Source organism: Scomber japonicus, chromosome 18 (assembly GCF_027409825.1).
Source record: "Scomber japonicus isolate fScoJap1 chromosome 18, fScoJap1.pri, whole genome shotgun sequence".
NCBI classification, from domain to species: Eukaryota; Metazoa; Chordata; class Actinopteri; order Scombriformes; family Scombridae; genus Scomber; species Scomber japonicus.
In genome coordinates, this window is record NC_070595.1 from 9,408,764 (window position 1) to 9,425,450 (window position 16,687).

The following is a 16,687-nucleotide window of genomic DNA, read 5'->3' on the forward strand; positions in this document are numbered from 1 at the left end:
GGGCAAATTAACGAGCTCTAAAGCCAATTCTGAACCACGAAAACGTAAAAAGCATGACACTATGGCATAAAAGAGAAAATGAAGAGGAACCAAGAAGGGAACTGAGCACTTACTGTGGTGTTTTGCTCCATTTTAGCATAGACAAATGATAATATCACCTTCACTGAAGCAATCAGGTCTCGCTGAGAGTGAGTGGTGATATTTCATTATGTCTTGTGAAGAGGATAAATCATAAATTCAACATTCCCCCTGTAGACCCTGAACCAGAGTCTCTATGGTGATAACCAACCCACATACTATTCTTGGAAAAATGTCACTAAATGGGTCAAGAACACAACTAGAACATCACAAAGCAGCTCCATCTGTAGTGAAATTAGATTATGGGGACAGTGGCAATGCAGTAATACACATTACTACAGGCTCTGGCCATGATAGAGTAAAATTAAGAAATTATGTAATTAAAAGATCAGACAAAAAAATCACATTACTGGCCTTACTGACACTGATGTGTATTGGATTACATATTTAACATACCAGAGCTTCCCCTAACTGCTATAAAAACTATGAATGGGGATAGCAAAAATGAGCTTTTAAAACTTACAGTATGATGTCTTGTGATCTGGGTTACAGTTACTGGCTTAGGGTTGTAGTGGACAGTGATAATGACAATGCTTGTGTTGGTTTCCATCCTCTGGTATGTAAACAGCATTTCCAAGTTTATTCAAATAAGTTTGTATATGGTATCAAGATTTCAACAAGATATTCAAGGTGAAAAATACACTCCCTGTCACCCCACATTTTGGGCCAAACGTGTTTAGTTTTACACAGTGGGACTGCTGCACAAGAGAGAGAGAGGTCAAGTCATCTCAGTGATCAAACAAGGCCCACCAGTAGGGGCACAGGGCAGGACAAACAAACTGAAAGCAGCAGTGTTTATGGAAGAGGCCTGCCTTTAACTGAGGTGAGAGAGAAGCCATGGGGGGAGGTAACTGTCTGTAACCCCGGGGAGGAGAGGAGAGGTGATCAAGTTAGCGGAAAAGTCTGGCAATGGTTAAAAGACTAGAGAGAGATCTGTCGCTCATACTGCGTAAAAACATGTGTGTGTGGTCAGCATTCATTCAGAACAGCAAAAAGTTCAATGCCCTGTCTTTCCCCTTTCTGGTAAATATGAGATCTCGCATGTGCAGATACAAATGGCTAAAAGTTAAAACTAGCGTGCATACAAGCAGAAATACCGGCTGTCATTTTGCAATTATAACAAGTAAGGGTGAAATTCAATCTACAGCCGTGAGAAGCAGGCAATCTGTGAGAAGGTTAATCATTCTGCAGCATGGAAATTATAAACTGCTAGAAAAACACACAACAATCTGAAGGGTCTAAGTCACTCACATATATGAGTCCGGAGTAGTAGCGATCCTTCAGGTTGTGCAGCACAGATGCCTCATTCAGGCAGGTGAGCTCGGCCATGTCTTCCACCTTGCTAAATTTGGGCGGGTTCATCTTCTGGATGTCGTCCTTGTTGATCACCACCTTCTTGCCATTCTCTGCGAGCTCCACCAACACCTCCTCGCCACGCTCCTCTCGGATGCTGGCCGCCTCAAAGCCATGGCGCTCTGAGGGGACCCACACCAGCTTCTTGGCCGTCCAGTCAGCCTGAGTGGCTGGGTTGTAGACCACAGCGCGGTCCACAAACAGGTACCGCTCAGGGTCCTCTTGCCCACTCCGATGAGACATCTTATCTGGGGTTTACCAGAGCAACGTGGCCACCTAGAACAGACATAAATGCAGAGATTGGTATAACATGTAGTATGACATTACATGCCACACCTAATGCTTCCCCTAAAACTTCTCAAAAGTCTCCTTTGATTCGATGAATTCTACAGACTCAAGAAGGAAAAGTCACATTATAAACAATAAGATCTTTCTGTGTGACTGAAAGCATGGATGGAAATAGATGTCTTGCGCTAGGGTTGGGAGATAATCACATATCACAATATTTTTGGCCAAATACCTTGATATTGCAACAATATTACAGGGATGACTATTGGTGCTTTCAAAAAATATCTGCACAGACATTTTTTGATAAATAATTATCAGTGATGTGGATATAATGACTAAGTGGGTAAAGTCAAATAGTAGAACAACTAGAACAGCCTGGCAAGTTCAGAAAATGACATCACGTTACAGTAATGCAGCCTTTGAAACCAAGAAAGACAACACTGCCATATCGCAAGATTACATTATCCAATATCTAAGGCAATATTTAGTCTCATATCACGTTTATACAATATCTAATATCAATATTTAGACTCATTTCATGATAATGATAGAGTATCAATATATTGCCCAGCCCAACTTGCACCCATATCTGACACACAGTACAGGACACACAGTGAGGATGGGATAACTCATCCCTGGACTAACCCCCCCCCCCCACCCCCCACCCCACAGCACAGACACATATTAAGCACCTGGACATTTGCTCTTTTGCACACCCAGTTCTTAAAAAGTATTTGTATACATTTATGTCAATATCATCATTATTATTATCCCTACCCTTAATTTGATTGTTATTCTTGTTGTGTTATTCTATTGTGTATTGCTAACAAAGAAATGTCCCCCTTAGATTAATAAGGTAGGCTACTTACCTACCTACTTACCAAGGGAAACTGTATGTCACCAGTCCAGAACATGACTATGCTGTACGGGGGCATGAGTTAAAAGTTGTATCATATCATTAACACAATTTAGTGTAGGTCTGAAAGTCTGCATGACTTATTGAATGGGTCTGTGCCACAGTAATGCGCATACTGCGTAGGCTACACAGCTCTCTTAGCAAATCAAACGGGACTGAGCGACGTCGTGAGCGGCACTAGTCCTCCGTTTTCTTCTAGAATGCTCGCTGAGTAGAAAACATCCTATCACATACACTACTGCTGTCGTCCAGGTAATAAGTACCAGCTACCTGCACTCCTATAGCCTACAGACGGAGCTTATATATTAGATAAGATGACTGTGCATTGGCACTGTCCCCAAAAAGCAGACCGAACGGGCACCAGCAGCTCGAGAGGGGGGGAGAAACTTGCTGCTGAAGTCCTGTTTACAAATATTAAGCTAATATTTACGGTAATAAAACTGCGACATAGCTTTTGGAAATTAGCCTGAATGTGCCATGAGGTGGTTAATAACGTTATAAGGCAGCTATTACTAAAAGGTCTAGGAGAACTATTACAATAAACAAAAACAATGAGAGAAAATGTAATTATATGTATGTTTTGTTTAACCCAAAACAACATTTAATTCTTATTATTAGTAAGTTAAACGTCACTTAACACCTGTCTAGGTAAGAAAAAAAAAGAAGGGGGGGGGGGGGGGATACCTTACATTAACGGGTGGGTTAACTCACCACATAAATAATAACCGTAGTCCAACAAAGTTTCAGGAGACACCTCTGTCCTCCAGCCCGGACACTGATATGTCCACTGATGGACTAATTACCCCCCCACGCGACTCTCTCACCCCCAGCACGCTCACGTTAATGAACTAACTTAACTTACCTGGTGTTGTCAGCGAAGCAGCAACCGGATCCTGTTCACCAAGCAGTCCGATCTCCCCCTGATGCGCACCCTGTATGCAACTAGCTGCTACACACAATTGAAATGCAGGCATGTATCTGGGCTTTGGTATGCACCACAGGCACAGTGCTGCCTCTACACTGGGGCCCCTCCTAAACCGAGCAGACCTGACCGCTGCTACTCCCGCCTACGATGGACTGTGCTCACATAGAAACTCACCGAGCAGATCAATACACCGCCGTCACTCTATGTTTGGGATGACTCACCTGAGGAGAAATTTGGGTTGTTTGTACTGATGTCTGTCACTGTATCTTTAGCCTATCAAGTAAACACAATCATGAACATATTTATCAGGAGTTTGTGCTGTTGGGGGGCGCTTATTAAAATCTACCCCACACATATCTATGCATTGCACACACCCACTAGATGCAGGCTGCAGACAATTGGGCTCTCACTTTGCGGTCTTTCTCTCCCCCTCTCCATCATTGGATAGAAGAAACCAACCCACCAATTTGCTGCAAACCAATGACAGGCATTAAAGAATGATGGATATTGCAACTGTTGCTTGTCTCCCTTACAAATGACTTCCAAAATAACTTGCTATTATCCCTGCTAAAACATTTTTGGCGCATTCTTATGCCCCCCAGGTCATCAAGCTTTGACATAATATCCTCTAAGTAAAAAAATCATCCAAGCATGGAAATGTATTCACTTAAATAAGGTTCTGTAGATGTATCCTGTTTTCAGACCAGTGTTTAAGTTTATAAGTATGTTTTCATTAGTGTACAATCAACTAAAATAAGTGTAATTTAGTTTCGTAGCCTTAGAATGAGCTGTATATATTATATACAGAGGGAGCTGGTCCTCTTTCACAGTCTGTCATGTTCCTACAGTAGTTCAGATAAAAAATAAATCAAACACTGGCTCTAGAGAGGGCCTTTCGTATGTTTTGTGGCCATCAAAGGTTCTCTACATGCTTGGAATGGGTGAGGGAAAAGGGGTATTTAGTTGGTTGAAATCTGTAACCTCACCGCTAGATGTCACTAAATCCTACACACTGGTTCGTTTAAGTCACCTTTCCCTTCTTGTAAACTAAACATCCCCCTCTTGTGTTTGAAAGCAACAACTGCAGCATTTTATAGTCGAACTCACCCACAACATACCCAAGCTTGTTTTACAATGGTGTTTTATTACAAATGGAAAATGTCGTAGGGGGACAAGAGAAACACGTTTTCTGTAATTAAATAGTCTTCCATAATAAATGCTGGAAAATATGCTGTCATCATAGTCAAATTTAACATCAAAAACATGAGAGGCTTTCTATGTTGTGGTTATGTACAGTCTGTTAACAGTGGAGGGTTCAGCGTCCTCCTCTCCAGGCTGCTCCACCCCTCTTCTTTCCTCCTCCTCTTCCTCCTCCTCCGCCAAATCCTCCTCCTCCTCCTCCACCTCCAAATCCTCCTCCTCCTCCTTTCACTTTCTTCCTCACTCCACTTGCTTGTTCTGTGTCATCATCGTCTCTGTCTCCTCCTCTGTCTTTGTGCCTTTTCCTTTTCTCACCTTGCTCCTTCATTTCCTGGAGAAGACAAGATTTTGTTTTTTGTTTGTCAAATTTCATTGGTTGAGTGAGTTTATCAAATACAATCAAGATAATACATCCATCTATCTTTAAAATATAAGAATAACACTCTTATTACGTTCCATCTCCATCCCATCTTTATCAAACTGTCCCCAAACTACAGTACCTGTCAAAAGTTGGGACACAACTTACAATTCACTTGAATGACATTGTGTCCCAACTATTGATTGATACTGTATATAAAATATACCACATTTTTAAGCTGGTTAACAAGTAATTCGATGAAGAAATTCACTAGTTTATGTCCCTTCCCTAGAACAAAGGATATTCACTTTGTCTGAATGAATGAACACACATTTTACCAGGTCTCATAGTTTTCCTTAACATGTTTTACTCAACAAATCAAAATTTTAATATTATAGAGAAGGATCAAAGATTTTCAGACAATACTAACTGATGAGCTTGGAAGTTTAAGAGGGTTCACGCAATAATGTTTACCCTGTTAGTTTTGTTTAAGCTAACATCTGAAAATCATTCACTTACCAGCCTGGCAAACCTTTGAGCCTCGCTCACCCTCTCCACCAGCATCATCACTTCCTCTTCTTGGGTAGGGAAGGCAGGAAGTTTCTTCCCGATAAGGGTTTCGATTCGCTGGAAAAGCTCCACATCGTACCTAAGATAACAGGAGTGTCAGTTTAGCGAAGCCAACTCATGCCCACTCATTAACCTAGAATATAAACAGCAATAAATAAAGAAAAGGGAAGACAGGCACACTCCTGAGTTTAACATTAATGCAAGGCAAAATGGGGAAAATGAAATCACATCATGTCATTAAAGAGGAAGAGTAGCCAGAAATGACCAGGCAGTAGTTCTTACTGAGTGACAAAAGTGATGGATTTCCCAGACCGTCCCGCTCTGGCTGTTCGTCCGACTCTGTGGATGTAGTCCTAGGAGGGCAGACAGATTAAATTTAATCTATGAAACCAATTAATGAAATAAACCAGCAATGGAAATATCAGCACCAAAATACCTTAGAGTGAGTGGGGATGTCGTAGTTGATGACACAGTCAACGTGAGGAATATCCAAACCTCTGGATGCCACATCGGTAGCCAGCAGTACTGATCGAGACTTGGACTTGAACTTGTTTAGAGCTCCTAGACGTTTATTCTGACCAACACAACAGTGAGCACAGTATTAAATGAACAGCAAAACACACTGCAGACAAACTCACAGCACTGATGGAAACTTGCCAAAATACATAGACCCTCACACACTGTATTAATCTGAATATCTTGGCTTATTAACGTCAGATCTGGCGGGAGAACAAACTGTAGGCCTTTATGGCACAAAACCACAAGAGGGCGCTCTTTGTCCAGCTCAAATTTGAGCCAAAGCTTTTTGACATTCACACCACAGCTGAACAAAGGCAGTGTATGTTGGTCAGTAAAGCAGCAGTGAAACCTACCGACATAAGATGCAAAGATCTCTATAGTGACTGATGATTGGAAATGTAGTCTATGTAGTCTATCAGTTGCTTCAAACACAGGTTCATCTCTGAGTGGTAAACATACAGACAATGTTATGACAGTGAATGAAAATGATTTGTCGAGCTTTCTGAATGCTTGACATTTCTTTGCGAAAAACAACATACAAATGACACATTTTTGGCATCATAAACTCATCATCAACATTTTATGGTTGTATGGTTTATGCTGCAGGGGGTGTGGTGGAGCTCTGCACCAGTGTTGGTTACAGCACTGTAATGACAGGTTTCGAACAATGTTTTTCTGCTGTGGAGACTCTGCATCAGCAATATTTAACTGTTTAATGATAAATGTATCGAGAGAGAGAAACCAAGCATGCAAATTGATGCTTATGCAAAAACTGAACCTTTTTCATCAAAACATCCTAGTAGAACATTATCATCAAGTCTACTGTCTGGTTCGAAAAGGACATGTTGCACCTTTTTTTTTTTTTTTTTTTTAAAGCTAACTAGATTATAAGTGTCCTAGTGTGAGACAACCTGGGAGAGTGTCTGTGAACAATTGTGTTGCTCCGATGCTCTACCTGAGTCATCTGGCCGTGAAGAGGGATAGCAGTGATGCCCAGGTTCCTTAATAACAACGCCACCCGCTGTGCATTGTTACACGTGCTGCAGAAAATCATAAATGAGTTCCCGGCCAGCTCGTTCAGGATGGACACCAGGTAACAGTCCTGCCACAAAAAAAAAAAACTGTATTACTAATCACAGCATAGTAATTTTAAATATCATATTTTGGTTTTGATATTCTGGCTGTTTGCAGTATGAGAATGTGCCCTACCTTGTACTTGGATGGTATGAAGACATAGTACTGCTGCAGTTTGTCTACTGTAGAGTATTTGGTAGATACTGCACACTTCACAGGGTCTTTCAGAGCTGCTCTCTGTAGTTTCTGGACCTGTAGACAAATGATAGAATTTCAGTGCAAGGGAACAGAATGCAGGCTCTATAAGTGTGCCAACTAAACAAGGCTGTAAAGACTGAGGATCATCTGCTCCGTCCACTAGTGCTTTTCTACCTTTTTGGTCATGGTGGCAGAGAACAAGAAGGTGCGTCTCTCCCGGGGAATCACTTTCAAGATTTTATCCACCTGACAAGAAAAAGAGGAAAAAAGCCTCAAAGTGTCAATTTTCACTTGTTGCAGTATTCACAGTACATTAAAAGGAATATTTCCACTCATGTATTAATAATAATGTGTCTCCTACCTCAGTCTCAAAGTCCATGTTGAGGATTCTGTCTGCTTCGTCCATGACCAGGAACTTCAGAGCTCGCAGGGAGAAGCCCTTGGTGTTCTCCATGTGGTCAATCAACCGACCGGGTGTGGCTGCAAACACATTTGTTTCACTTACAGTACTCTTCATCACACTGATGCTGTAACTATCAGCTCATTAAAATCGTTGAAAGGAGAGGAAAATATATACATACATATTTATAATAAAAGTGTAACGAGGTATTAATGTTCTGATTTTTAGTGATTTAACTACAACAGAAATAGTTTAAATATAAAATACGTTTGCTTGCTTTGGGTCTTAAGATCTTACCAATAACAATGTGTGGTTTTTTAGCCAACACCAAAGACTGGGACATCATGTCAATTCCTCCAACAATGACAGCTGCAACAGAAATAAGACAAAGTGTTAAGTACCGAACCATACACAGTATTAAGCAGCATTGGAAATAAAGTAATCTTTAATGGACACATACCACACTTGACACCGATGCTGGAGCCCAGAGCCTCAAACTGCTCAGAGATCTGAAATGCCAGCTCCCTGGTGGGGGTGAGGATGAGGGTATGAAGCCTCTGGGGCGAGGCCAGCAGTGACTGAAGGATGGGAATTGCAAAGGCACCTGTCTTTCCTGAGCCAGTCTCTGCCAGGCCAATAACATCCTTTCCTGCAGTTCAAGAAGACAGATATTGATATATAGCGGTGGTGGAAAGTAACTAAGTACATTCACTTGGTTGAGTTTTTATTTTATTTTCTCCTACTACTCCTGTGCTTTTCAAAGAGATGTATTGCACTTTTTACACCATCACATCCACTTGACAGGTACTGTTACTTTGATGCTTAGGATTTAAAAACTTATAATAATTACTACAGAGCTCAGGTGTGCCAGAAAGCCTTACTGACCGGAACGTCAGAAACAAAACTTTCTTGCACCTCTAAGCATGTAAAATACAGTGCACAGTTTAGACAGTGAATTAAACCACCCTACAATATATGACATAGCTGCACCAGTGTAAGCTACAACATTAAAATGCTGCTTAAATGTTTAAGCATCAGTAATAAACAACAATCCAATATAGAGCTGCGACTATTCATGAAGTAAACGATTGACACAAGTTAAATGCCAACTATTTTGATAATCATTTCATCGTTTCATGTACTTTTATAAGAAAATAATTAAACTTCTCTGGTTCCAGCTGTATAATTCCTGGTTCCTTTAGTTTTATGATGATAATAAACTGAATATCTTTGGGTTTTGGAAACAGCAGTTAATATTTTGACCACTTTAAAAGCCAAACAACTAAACAATTAATCCAAAAAGACTTATTCAGATTAATAGGTAATGATAATAATGCTGCAACCCCAATACATTATATAATATGTTGTAATACTTGAAGAACCTGTTGCTAAACACTTCTGTACTTTTGTTTAAGTAACACATTGAATGCAGGAATATTACACTGTCTGTTTCTACTTTACTCTGATTATGTAATAGATTTAAATACTTCTTTGACCACTTGCATTTGTAGAGAGCACCTTTAATATGTTGCACAGAAAAAAACTACTGCATTGACCCATGATCAGTGGAAAGAAGGTGTTTTCGTGCTCTCTCACCTTGCAGAGCCACTGGTATAGCTTCTATCTGAATCTTTGATGGATTTTTCCATCCCAGCTGATCACAAGCCTCACAGAGAACCTCAGTGACACCCTGCAAACAGCAAAGAAACCGGATAGAGAGCTTTGTAAGATGAGGAAAGTGTTGTACCACCAATTTACAAACATTCAGTAATCTTAGTTGGATACCAAGACTGCTTCCTTGGATAAAAATGATGTTTACATGAGATACTAGCTTACTTTAGCTAACTCAAACTGCTATGTTGGGCTTGTGTATTGTGTTAAAATAAACGTCTGAGACAAACTTACCAAATCTTTGAAGGTCTTTACTACCTCCTCAGTTTCGACGACATTATCGTTGCTGTTATCATTATCACTACTCGAGCCTTCGAGTGTTTCATCTGTTTTGAGCTTTGAGCTTTCCTTACTGTCCTCCGCCATGCTTGTCGCCCCAACGTGAACGTGTTTTGCTGCGCGCTACACTGCGCAGGTCCGGAAATGAGTCCAAACTCAAGCGGCAATGGATGATGGGAATTGATGTTTGTAAATCCGTCCTTTCGCGTCTATGGTCTTGAACAACCCCATCATTTGAATTATTTTTAAATTGATATAAATTATTATTTTGAATTCTTATATGGTATAAAAACAAGAAAAGTTCATCTATTATCAAAATGCATTCTGAATTTTTTAATTGAAGAAGTCCATCTCTTATGCCTTTACCTTTTACTTATTTTTCTTTCTTTTTATCGGAATTATGTTGATTTCTTTAAAACTTTATTTTTTACTTGGAATGACTTGTTGCTTGTCTATTCTACTATATGCTGTTTAATAAAAAAAAGAAGATATTTATCACTGAAGACTATGACTCAAAGATTTAGAAGATGTGGCGTCAAGAAAAAATGTATTTCTACAATTTTAATTTCTCACGGTAGGGATTTTGTTAAGATTGATTGCAGATATAAAAACAAGCTCAAATTGTTTTCAATCATTTCATGGTGTGTTGCTTATAGTATCTTGCTAGTATTAAATCACACTGAAACAACAGTTAAAAACAGGTTTTGAAGTATTTATTTAGCTGCAGATCTAACAGTTTCAGACATATTTTGTCAAAGGTTGACAAACATTCAAACACTACTGTTTTGATGTCCAACATGTTCAGGAGGTCAATAAAATAAACAAATACAATCATACAAAATGTTTTTCTGGTCATGGTAAATGACAAACAGCTGGCTGGGCAAAAACACAGTTGTAGGAAAAAAACAAAAACAAAACTGATGAACAAAAAGCACTTGTTAATCTCTGACAAAAATAGTTTTTCAGTGCAGAGCATAGTGTTCTTTTTACGAGTTGCGTAGAGGAATAGTAACCAATCGAAATGTTTCCAATTACATTTATATTCAGACATTTACATTCTCTTTGACACAAGAGGTAATAGCCCAGATTAAATGAAGATGAGCCTGCTGAGACCAGTGTGAAGTGTAGCAGCCTTTCCTTGGTTTAAAAAGAGAAACTCGTCTAGCTGACTCCTTTGAAGAAAGCTATTTCTATTACTCTGCAAAGAAAACATAGAAAAAAAATGCATTTCTTTTGTTCACTAAACATTATCCCCCAGTATCGTCAGGTTTCAGAGGAGACCCTCCATCTCCCTCATAAAGGCTTCATACACCTGGTCTTTAGTCTTCATGTTGGACTGAGGCACAGCACCCATCTGGGCTGGGTTGACCATGCCCATGTGAGCAGCGGTTGCTTGCTGTTTCTGCCCCATGCCACCTCCCATGCCTTCATCTCCCCTCCTTCCTCCAATACCACCCCCAACTTTCTCCATAGGCCCGGGTGCTGCCCCAGGCATTGCCCCACTCTTGTCCCTACGCACCCTCAGTGCCGTGGGCACAAAGCGGGTGACCTCCGCCTTGGGATTGATAATCTGAGGTTTGGCAGAGATGGTGGCTCCGCCAGAGGCTCCACCCGCTGCCAGGCCACCTGCTGTGGCAGCCACAGAGGTAATGTTGGCTCGTTTTTCGATGGTGGCTGCATGGTGGTGGCTGGGGGGGTTGCTGCCAGGATTGCCGCCTGACGAGGCTGCAGCAGTCCCTGGGGGAGGGGGCATCTGCATGACACCTGGTCGCATGGGCATGGCAGGGGGAGGCATGTTGCTCTGTGAACCGTCTTGGCCAGATCCTGGGCCTTTTTGCCGCTGCACAATGCTGGGGGGAGCACTGAGCACGTTGGAGTTGAGAGGTGGAGGAAAGAGGGAGAGTGGTGGGGCAAGTGGGCGTGGGGGCCCTCCTGCTCTTGGGGGAGGAGGTGGGATACCTGTAAGAAGTCACAAGGCAGATGTATCAATCTATGCCGCTCCACACAGTTGAACGTTTTCCATAAGTTCAAACATAAAATATGTTTACATACACAAATCTGTTTTTTACTGCTTTAGTTTGGGTTATGCTGCAGCTCAGGAGCAATGGCAGTTAATGTTTGTATTAGGGCTGTAATTTTTTATTCAATATTGGAACATTCATTCGAACATGACATGAAACAATCATATTCAAACTATTATGTAAAGCTAGTTATACTCTGCAGGCAGCGTTGTTGTTCTGTCCAGTAAAAACATGGAGCAGATATTTGAATAAATTGTGTGACATTTGATATTTGTTTAAACTTGATTTTTGACAAAAGTGACAGTCCTAGTTAGTATATACATTTGTTGGCAATTTTGTTTTAAAAATAATTGCCATATTTTCCCAGTTCATGCAAAGCAAACACACACAGATGTCAATACTAAACATATGTACATGCATGCACAAACACACACAGGCGAGTGGCTTTACACTATTTTGCACTATGTGCTTACCTGGTGGGGCTGGGGGTGGTAATCTGGGAGGGGGTCCGCGAGGTGGGGGGCCTGGTGGGAGGCCAGGAGGAGGGCCTGGTGGAGGGCCAGGGGGTCGGCCTGGTGGAGGTCCAGGAGGCAGCAGACGAGGCATTGGACCCCTCAGGCCTCCAGGCATACCAGGAGGCCTCAAGAACGGAGGAGCACCTTAAGATAACAGAACATATCATCTAAATGATGCTCGATGTACCCGTTAACATTATGGAGATTTAGTACCAGTCACACATCGCAAAACAAGTTCAGAGTTTCATTTTAGTATCCAGTTCAAAGTTGGAGTGAAGTATTCTCTCTAAAAATGTTGTAACTTACCTGGTGGAGGGCCAGGAGGCGGGCCAGAGGGTGGACCAGGAGGCCTCATTGGAGGAGCTGGAGGTGGACCCAGTGGTGGAGGCCCTGCCATTGGTGGACCTTGCATGTGTGGGGGCCCTTGCTGTCCCACTGGCCCACCAGGAAGGGGTGGACGCATGTGGGACTGGTTGTCCCCTGGCGGGCCCCTGTCCTCAATGTCTGAGGTGTCTGACTCATCTGTGTATTCCTCCTCTACCTCTTCTTCTTCCTCCTCTTCAGGAATAGACTGACCTGAAGACAAAAGAAAACAGCATACAACGTCATCAGAATTTAAAAATATGGTGTACAAGCTTAGTAAGTATGCAGCACTGACACTGGAATACTTTAGTACCTGCCATCCTCAACATCATGGCCTGCAGTGGGGTAATGGCCTTGGTCTTCTTCACCAACCTCTTTTTCTTCCTCTTTCCTTCACGTGGCGCCTCTGCAGGGATGTCTGCAAAACGCACAATGCGACCTAAAGAGTAAAGACATTAACACATTCTTTAAAACAATACATTAGAGTGGAGAACTGTAGTAAACCAAAATAACAATGATGAGAAATTTCTACAATTTCTACAATTCTACAACACTCACTAGCATGTCTGTCTCTGTCATCCTCTCTTTCCCTCTCATCGTCCTGCCTGTCCACAATCATTCTTTGGTCACCGTCTGCCCCGTCATCTCGTTCTTCTTCACTGTCCTCCTCAGACTCGCTGTCATCATCATCCACATCATCTCGATCTCTGTCGCTGTCACTGCCACTGTCCCGGTCTCTTCCCAGCTCCATTGCAGAGTCCTTTTCTAAACCAGGAATGGAGGGCTCTGTTTAAAAAAAAAAAAAAAAAAAAAGAGACACACAGAAATGTGAGCAGAAACAGTTATGAAAGCAAGGCCACATGACCAACAAATGAAAAATACACTCAAATCCTTCAACTCCGGTTCCCATCACTTAAATGAATGCAGAAATGCACCCATTGAGGGAACAGTTTGTGTTTTACCTGAGTCTGTGCCGTACGCTCGTCGAGCAGGAATGCCATACAGCGCCAGGACCTGTGGGGGCGGGGGCCCAGGTGGGGGACCAGGGGGTTTCTTTCCTGGAGGTAAACGTGGGACACCTGGCACTGTTGCCAACATCGGTCCGGAGGATGACGTTAGAGATCCTTTACTGAAAAATACATGAAAAACAGCCAGGAGGAGAGAAATGATGAATGAATGGAAGCATTGTCATAAACAAAGAGTGCCTGACCGATACTGGCTTACAAGACAACGACAAGCATCAACAGCACTATAACTCTCTACACAAGGTTGAGAGAAAACAGAAGCCTTTCCCATACACAAGTCAATACCTACCCAAAAGAGGAGCCCTTCTTCAGTATGGAGGGAGGCTGAGCCCCTGGTAGTGGGATATCTTGGATGTGGATGTTAGAGGGGGCATGAGGCATATCTGGTAAAGGGATACTGTCAACCTCCACAGACTCTGCATTCTGAATAAGATGACATGACATACATGATCACAAACAGGAGCAAAGTACAGCAACTAGAAAATGAAGTATTGAAGCTCAACATACTGTGTACACATCAAAAGACACATGGTGCATGTCAGTCCTTCCCATTAATTAATGAACTGAATTTTATGCCAATGCTTCAACCGCATCTGAATTAAGATTAATCAAAACCTAGATGTTATGTACAAGGGGTAAACAAGCCTTTCAGGAAGAGTAGATACTACATCATTCAAAGTTACATTTCTACAAACCTTGACTTGAAATACAGTCAATACACGCAGAATGAGTACACACAAACACACCTTGACTGAGTCAAAATAGAGAGCCAGCTGCCCACGTTTAGTCTCATAGTCCAATTCCAGTTTGCGAAGCTCCTTGTAGGTGTCAGGATTCTCCCGCTCGTACAGACGGACTATGCGTTCAAATGTCTCACGTAGCTTCTTCCTCTTGTCTCTTAACACCTTCTCATTCAGCAAGGGCTGCTGCACTGGGTTGAACTCTAATGCAGAGGGTAGAGAAGAGCTTCAGTTTGTTGGCAAAGCCAGCAAATTATTTGTGAAATTCTGAAAACTGTGAAATTCAGTTAATGATAAATGAATTTTGAAATGGTCCTTAAATCTTGGTGCAAATTATGCAGCCTCCTTAAATAAAACTACAACTCTTTTTACAGTAGGAGAACTAAGAACAGTTAGAGTCACAGACCCATCTTGAGCTACATAATGCCAGTTCAACAGCAACATACAAATTCAACCTCCTCACCCATCTCATCCAGCTTCTCCATGTCTCTGATGATCTGTCTGGGGTCCTTCATCTTCAGCACCGCAGCTCTCACCATCATTCTCTGCTTCTTGTTCTAGAGGGAGTATTCACAAATGAGTTGAGATCAGCACAATCAAATGACTTTGGTATTTGATTTTGACAGAATACATTTAAAGTTAAATCTTATGCCTAAAAACTACGATTACCTTTTTCAACTCTCTTTTCCTGGCCTCTTTTCCTGTAAGGAAGGTGGAGAAGAAGAACACATTTTGTTATCTTTCTGACATTTGACAGCAACAGACAACTAACCTTACAGCTGTTAACTAGCAAGTCAGTGTCAGGGGAGCCAGATGACGGTTCTGATAGATACTTACTGGCCTGGTCGGTGGGGTTCATAAACTTCCCACTCTTGGTGGAGGAGGTTGAACGTCGCCCCATTTTGCCGGTGCGTCTCCTTCACCCTGCCAAGTATCAAAATCCCAACAATGATGACTAAAAACATACGAACATCTGCAAATGAGTTAACTCCAGCTAACTTTAGATACAGATAACAGTATAGTTGACCGTTGATATACAGTATAGACAGTTTGGTATTGGTACAGTTGTTGCTATCCGGGAATATAAGTTAGCATTGATAAAGATAAAACACTGCATGCTTTATGGACCGTTTACTACTATTAACATGTTAATTAATAGTCAAGGCATGACTATTATACAAGGTAGGTCAATATAAAAGGATTCAGTGCAAAAATATTGCTTAATGAAACGCTGCAGGGGGTTTTAATAAGCTAGTAAACATTATGAAGCCAGATAAATCACCTGTGATACAAAGCTAAATGTTAGCTGCTCATGCAGCATTTGGCCCGGCAAGCTATGCTAGTGCCCGCGTTAGCCTCGACAGCAGCACAAAACTTCACTTTACCTTTTATTCAAGAAAACTTGTAGAGCACAACGCCCTACACACGCACCCCTGTGCGCCAAATATAACGCAAAGTGTATGGTTTATTTTCTGGAGGTGAAATTGAAAGGCCGTCAGGACTGAATCGTTAGCCGCTCGCCATGTTTACGGCCGCGAGACAGAGCGGAAGAGACGCGTTTGACGTCATCAAAACAAGTTAGCGGTGATACACTGGGAGTAATCCTCCTTTTTATAAAATAAAAAAAACATTTTGATATTTTAGGTCTTAATTATTTATATAAGTATTAGTTAAGAGTTATAACATGTATATCATAATTAAGGTGCAATGCTTTGCCTGAAGAGCATTTATAGTAATTTGCCTACACTGCCGGCTGTTGGATACAGTGTGAAAGTACATGCCCCACAGGTGTAACTACTCAATGTGACCACTAGAGGGCACGAGTGTTCGTTGCTCATAGTGTGACACCAGTTTCAGGTAAGTGGTTTTAAGATTACGCATCTAGATCTAATCCGCCTTTTTGGCCACCATATTTTGACTGTCAAACTTCCAATCAAAACATATTATAACCCCCAGTAAACATTTACAGGATCAGTTATCCAGGGTGATGATGAACTAAGGGTTTATTAACCTAACCCTTTTTTAGCAACATGTAAGTGTCAGTGGCATAACCCATTGGCTTGGTGGACGTAGTTGGAAGTCCAAAAATATTGTCTTGCACACTGATTTGCTCAAATCCATATACCAGTGTGCA

General features: G+C 41.6%; 3 protein-coding genes across 5 annotated transcripts in view; all 3 read right to left on the reverse strand.

Moving 5' to 3' along the window:
* The window catches only part of LOC128379629 (myosin-10-like), a 55,145-nt gene extending 51,412 nt beyond the window's left edge, over positions 1-3,733 (reverse strand). Inside the window, exons 1-2 of one of the 2 annotated variants that reach the window (XM_053339321.1) lie at positions 3,558-3,733; positions 1,390-1,767 (exon numbers count right to left, since the gene is read on the reverse strand). In XM_053339321.1, the coding sequence (XP_053195296.1) occupies positions 1,390-1,734 (345 nt within the window). In that variant the 5' untranslated portion in view covers positions 1,735-1,767; positions 3,558-3,733. The remainder of the gene's footprint in view (positions 1-1,389; positions 1,768-3,557) is intronic. The other variant, XM_053339322.1, reaches the window with a different exon arrangement.
* Positions 3,734-4,752: 1,019 nt separating this feature from the next.
* Positions 4,753-9,981, reverse strand: ddx47 (DEAD (Asp-Glu-Ala-Asp) box polypeptide 47). Its single transcript, XM_053338361.1, has 12 exons — positions 9,845-9,981; positions 9,536-9,629; positions 8,400-8,588; positions 8,237-8,308; positions 7,901-8,019; positions 7,714-7,785; positions 7,477-7,593; positions 7,223-7,369; positions 6,185-6,322; positions 6,031-6,101; positions 5,698-5,827; positions 4,753-5,151 (listed from the first exon to the last, which is right to left on the reverse strand). Exons 1-12 carry the CDS (start codon positions 9,974-9,976, stop codon positions 4,936-4,938), a joined length of 1,497 nt encoding a protein of 498 aa, XP_053194336.1. The 5' UTR covers positions 9,977-9,981; the 3' UTR covers positions 4,753-4,935.
* A 605-nt stretch (positions 9,982-10,586) lies between these two features.
* LOC128379160 (WW domain-binding protein 11) lies at positions 10,587-16,084 on the reverse strand. 2 transcript variants are annotated; one of them, XM_053338796.1, is made up of 12 exons: positions 15,939-16,084; positions 15,391-15,477; positions 15,223-15,254; positions 15,017-15,110; positions 14,560-14,756; positions 14,103-14,236; positions 13,751-13,917; positions 13,419-13,574; positions 13,102-13,227; positions 12,732-13,001; positions 12,384-12,569; positions 10,587-11,848 (listed from the first exon to the last, which is right to left on the reverse strand). In XM_053338796.1, the coding sequence occupies exons 2-12, from the start codon at positions 15,452-15,454 to the stop codon at positions 11,160-11,162; spliced, it is 2,115 nt and encodes a 704-aa protein (XP_053194771.1). In that variant the 5' UTR covers positions 15,455-15,477; positions 15,939-16,084; the 3' UTR covers positions 10,587-11,159. The 2 variants fall into 2 exon arrangements, with proteins under 2 accessions (XP_053194771.1, XP_053194770.1); XM_053338795.1 differs by having other exon boundaries at positions 13,347-13,574.
* Positions 16,085-16,687: the final 603 nt, after the last annotated feature.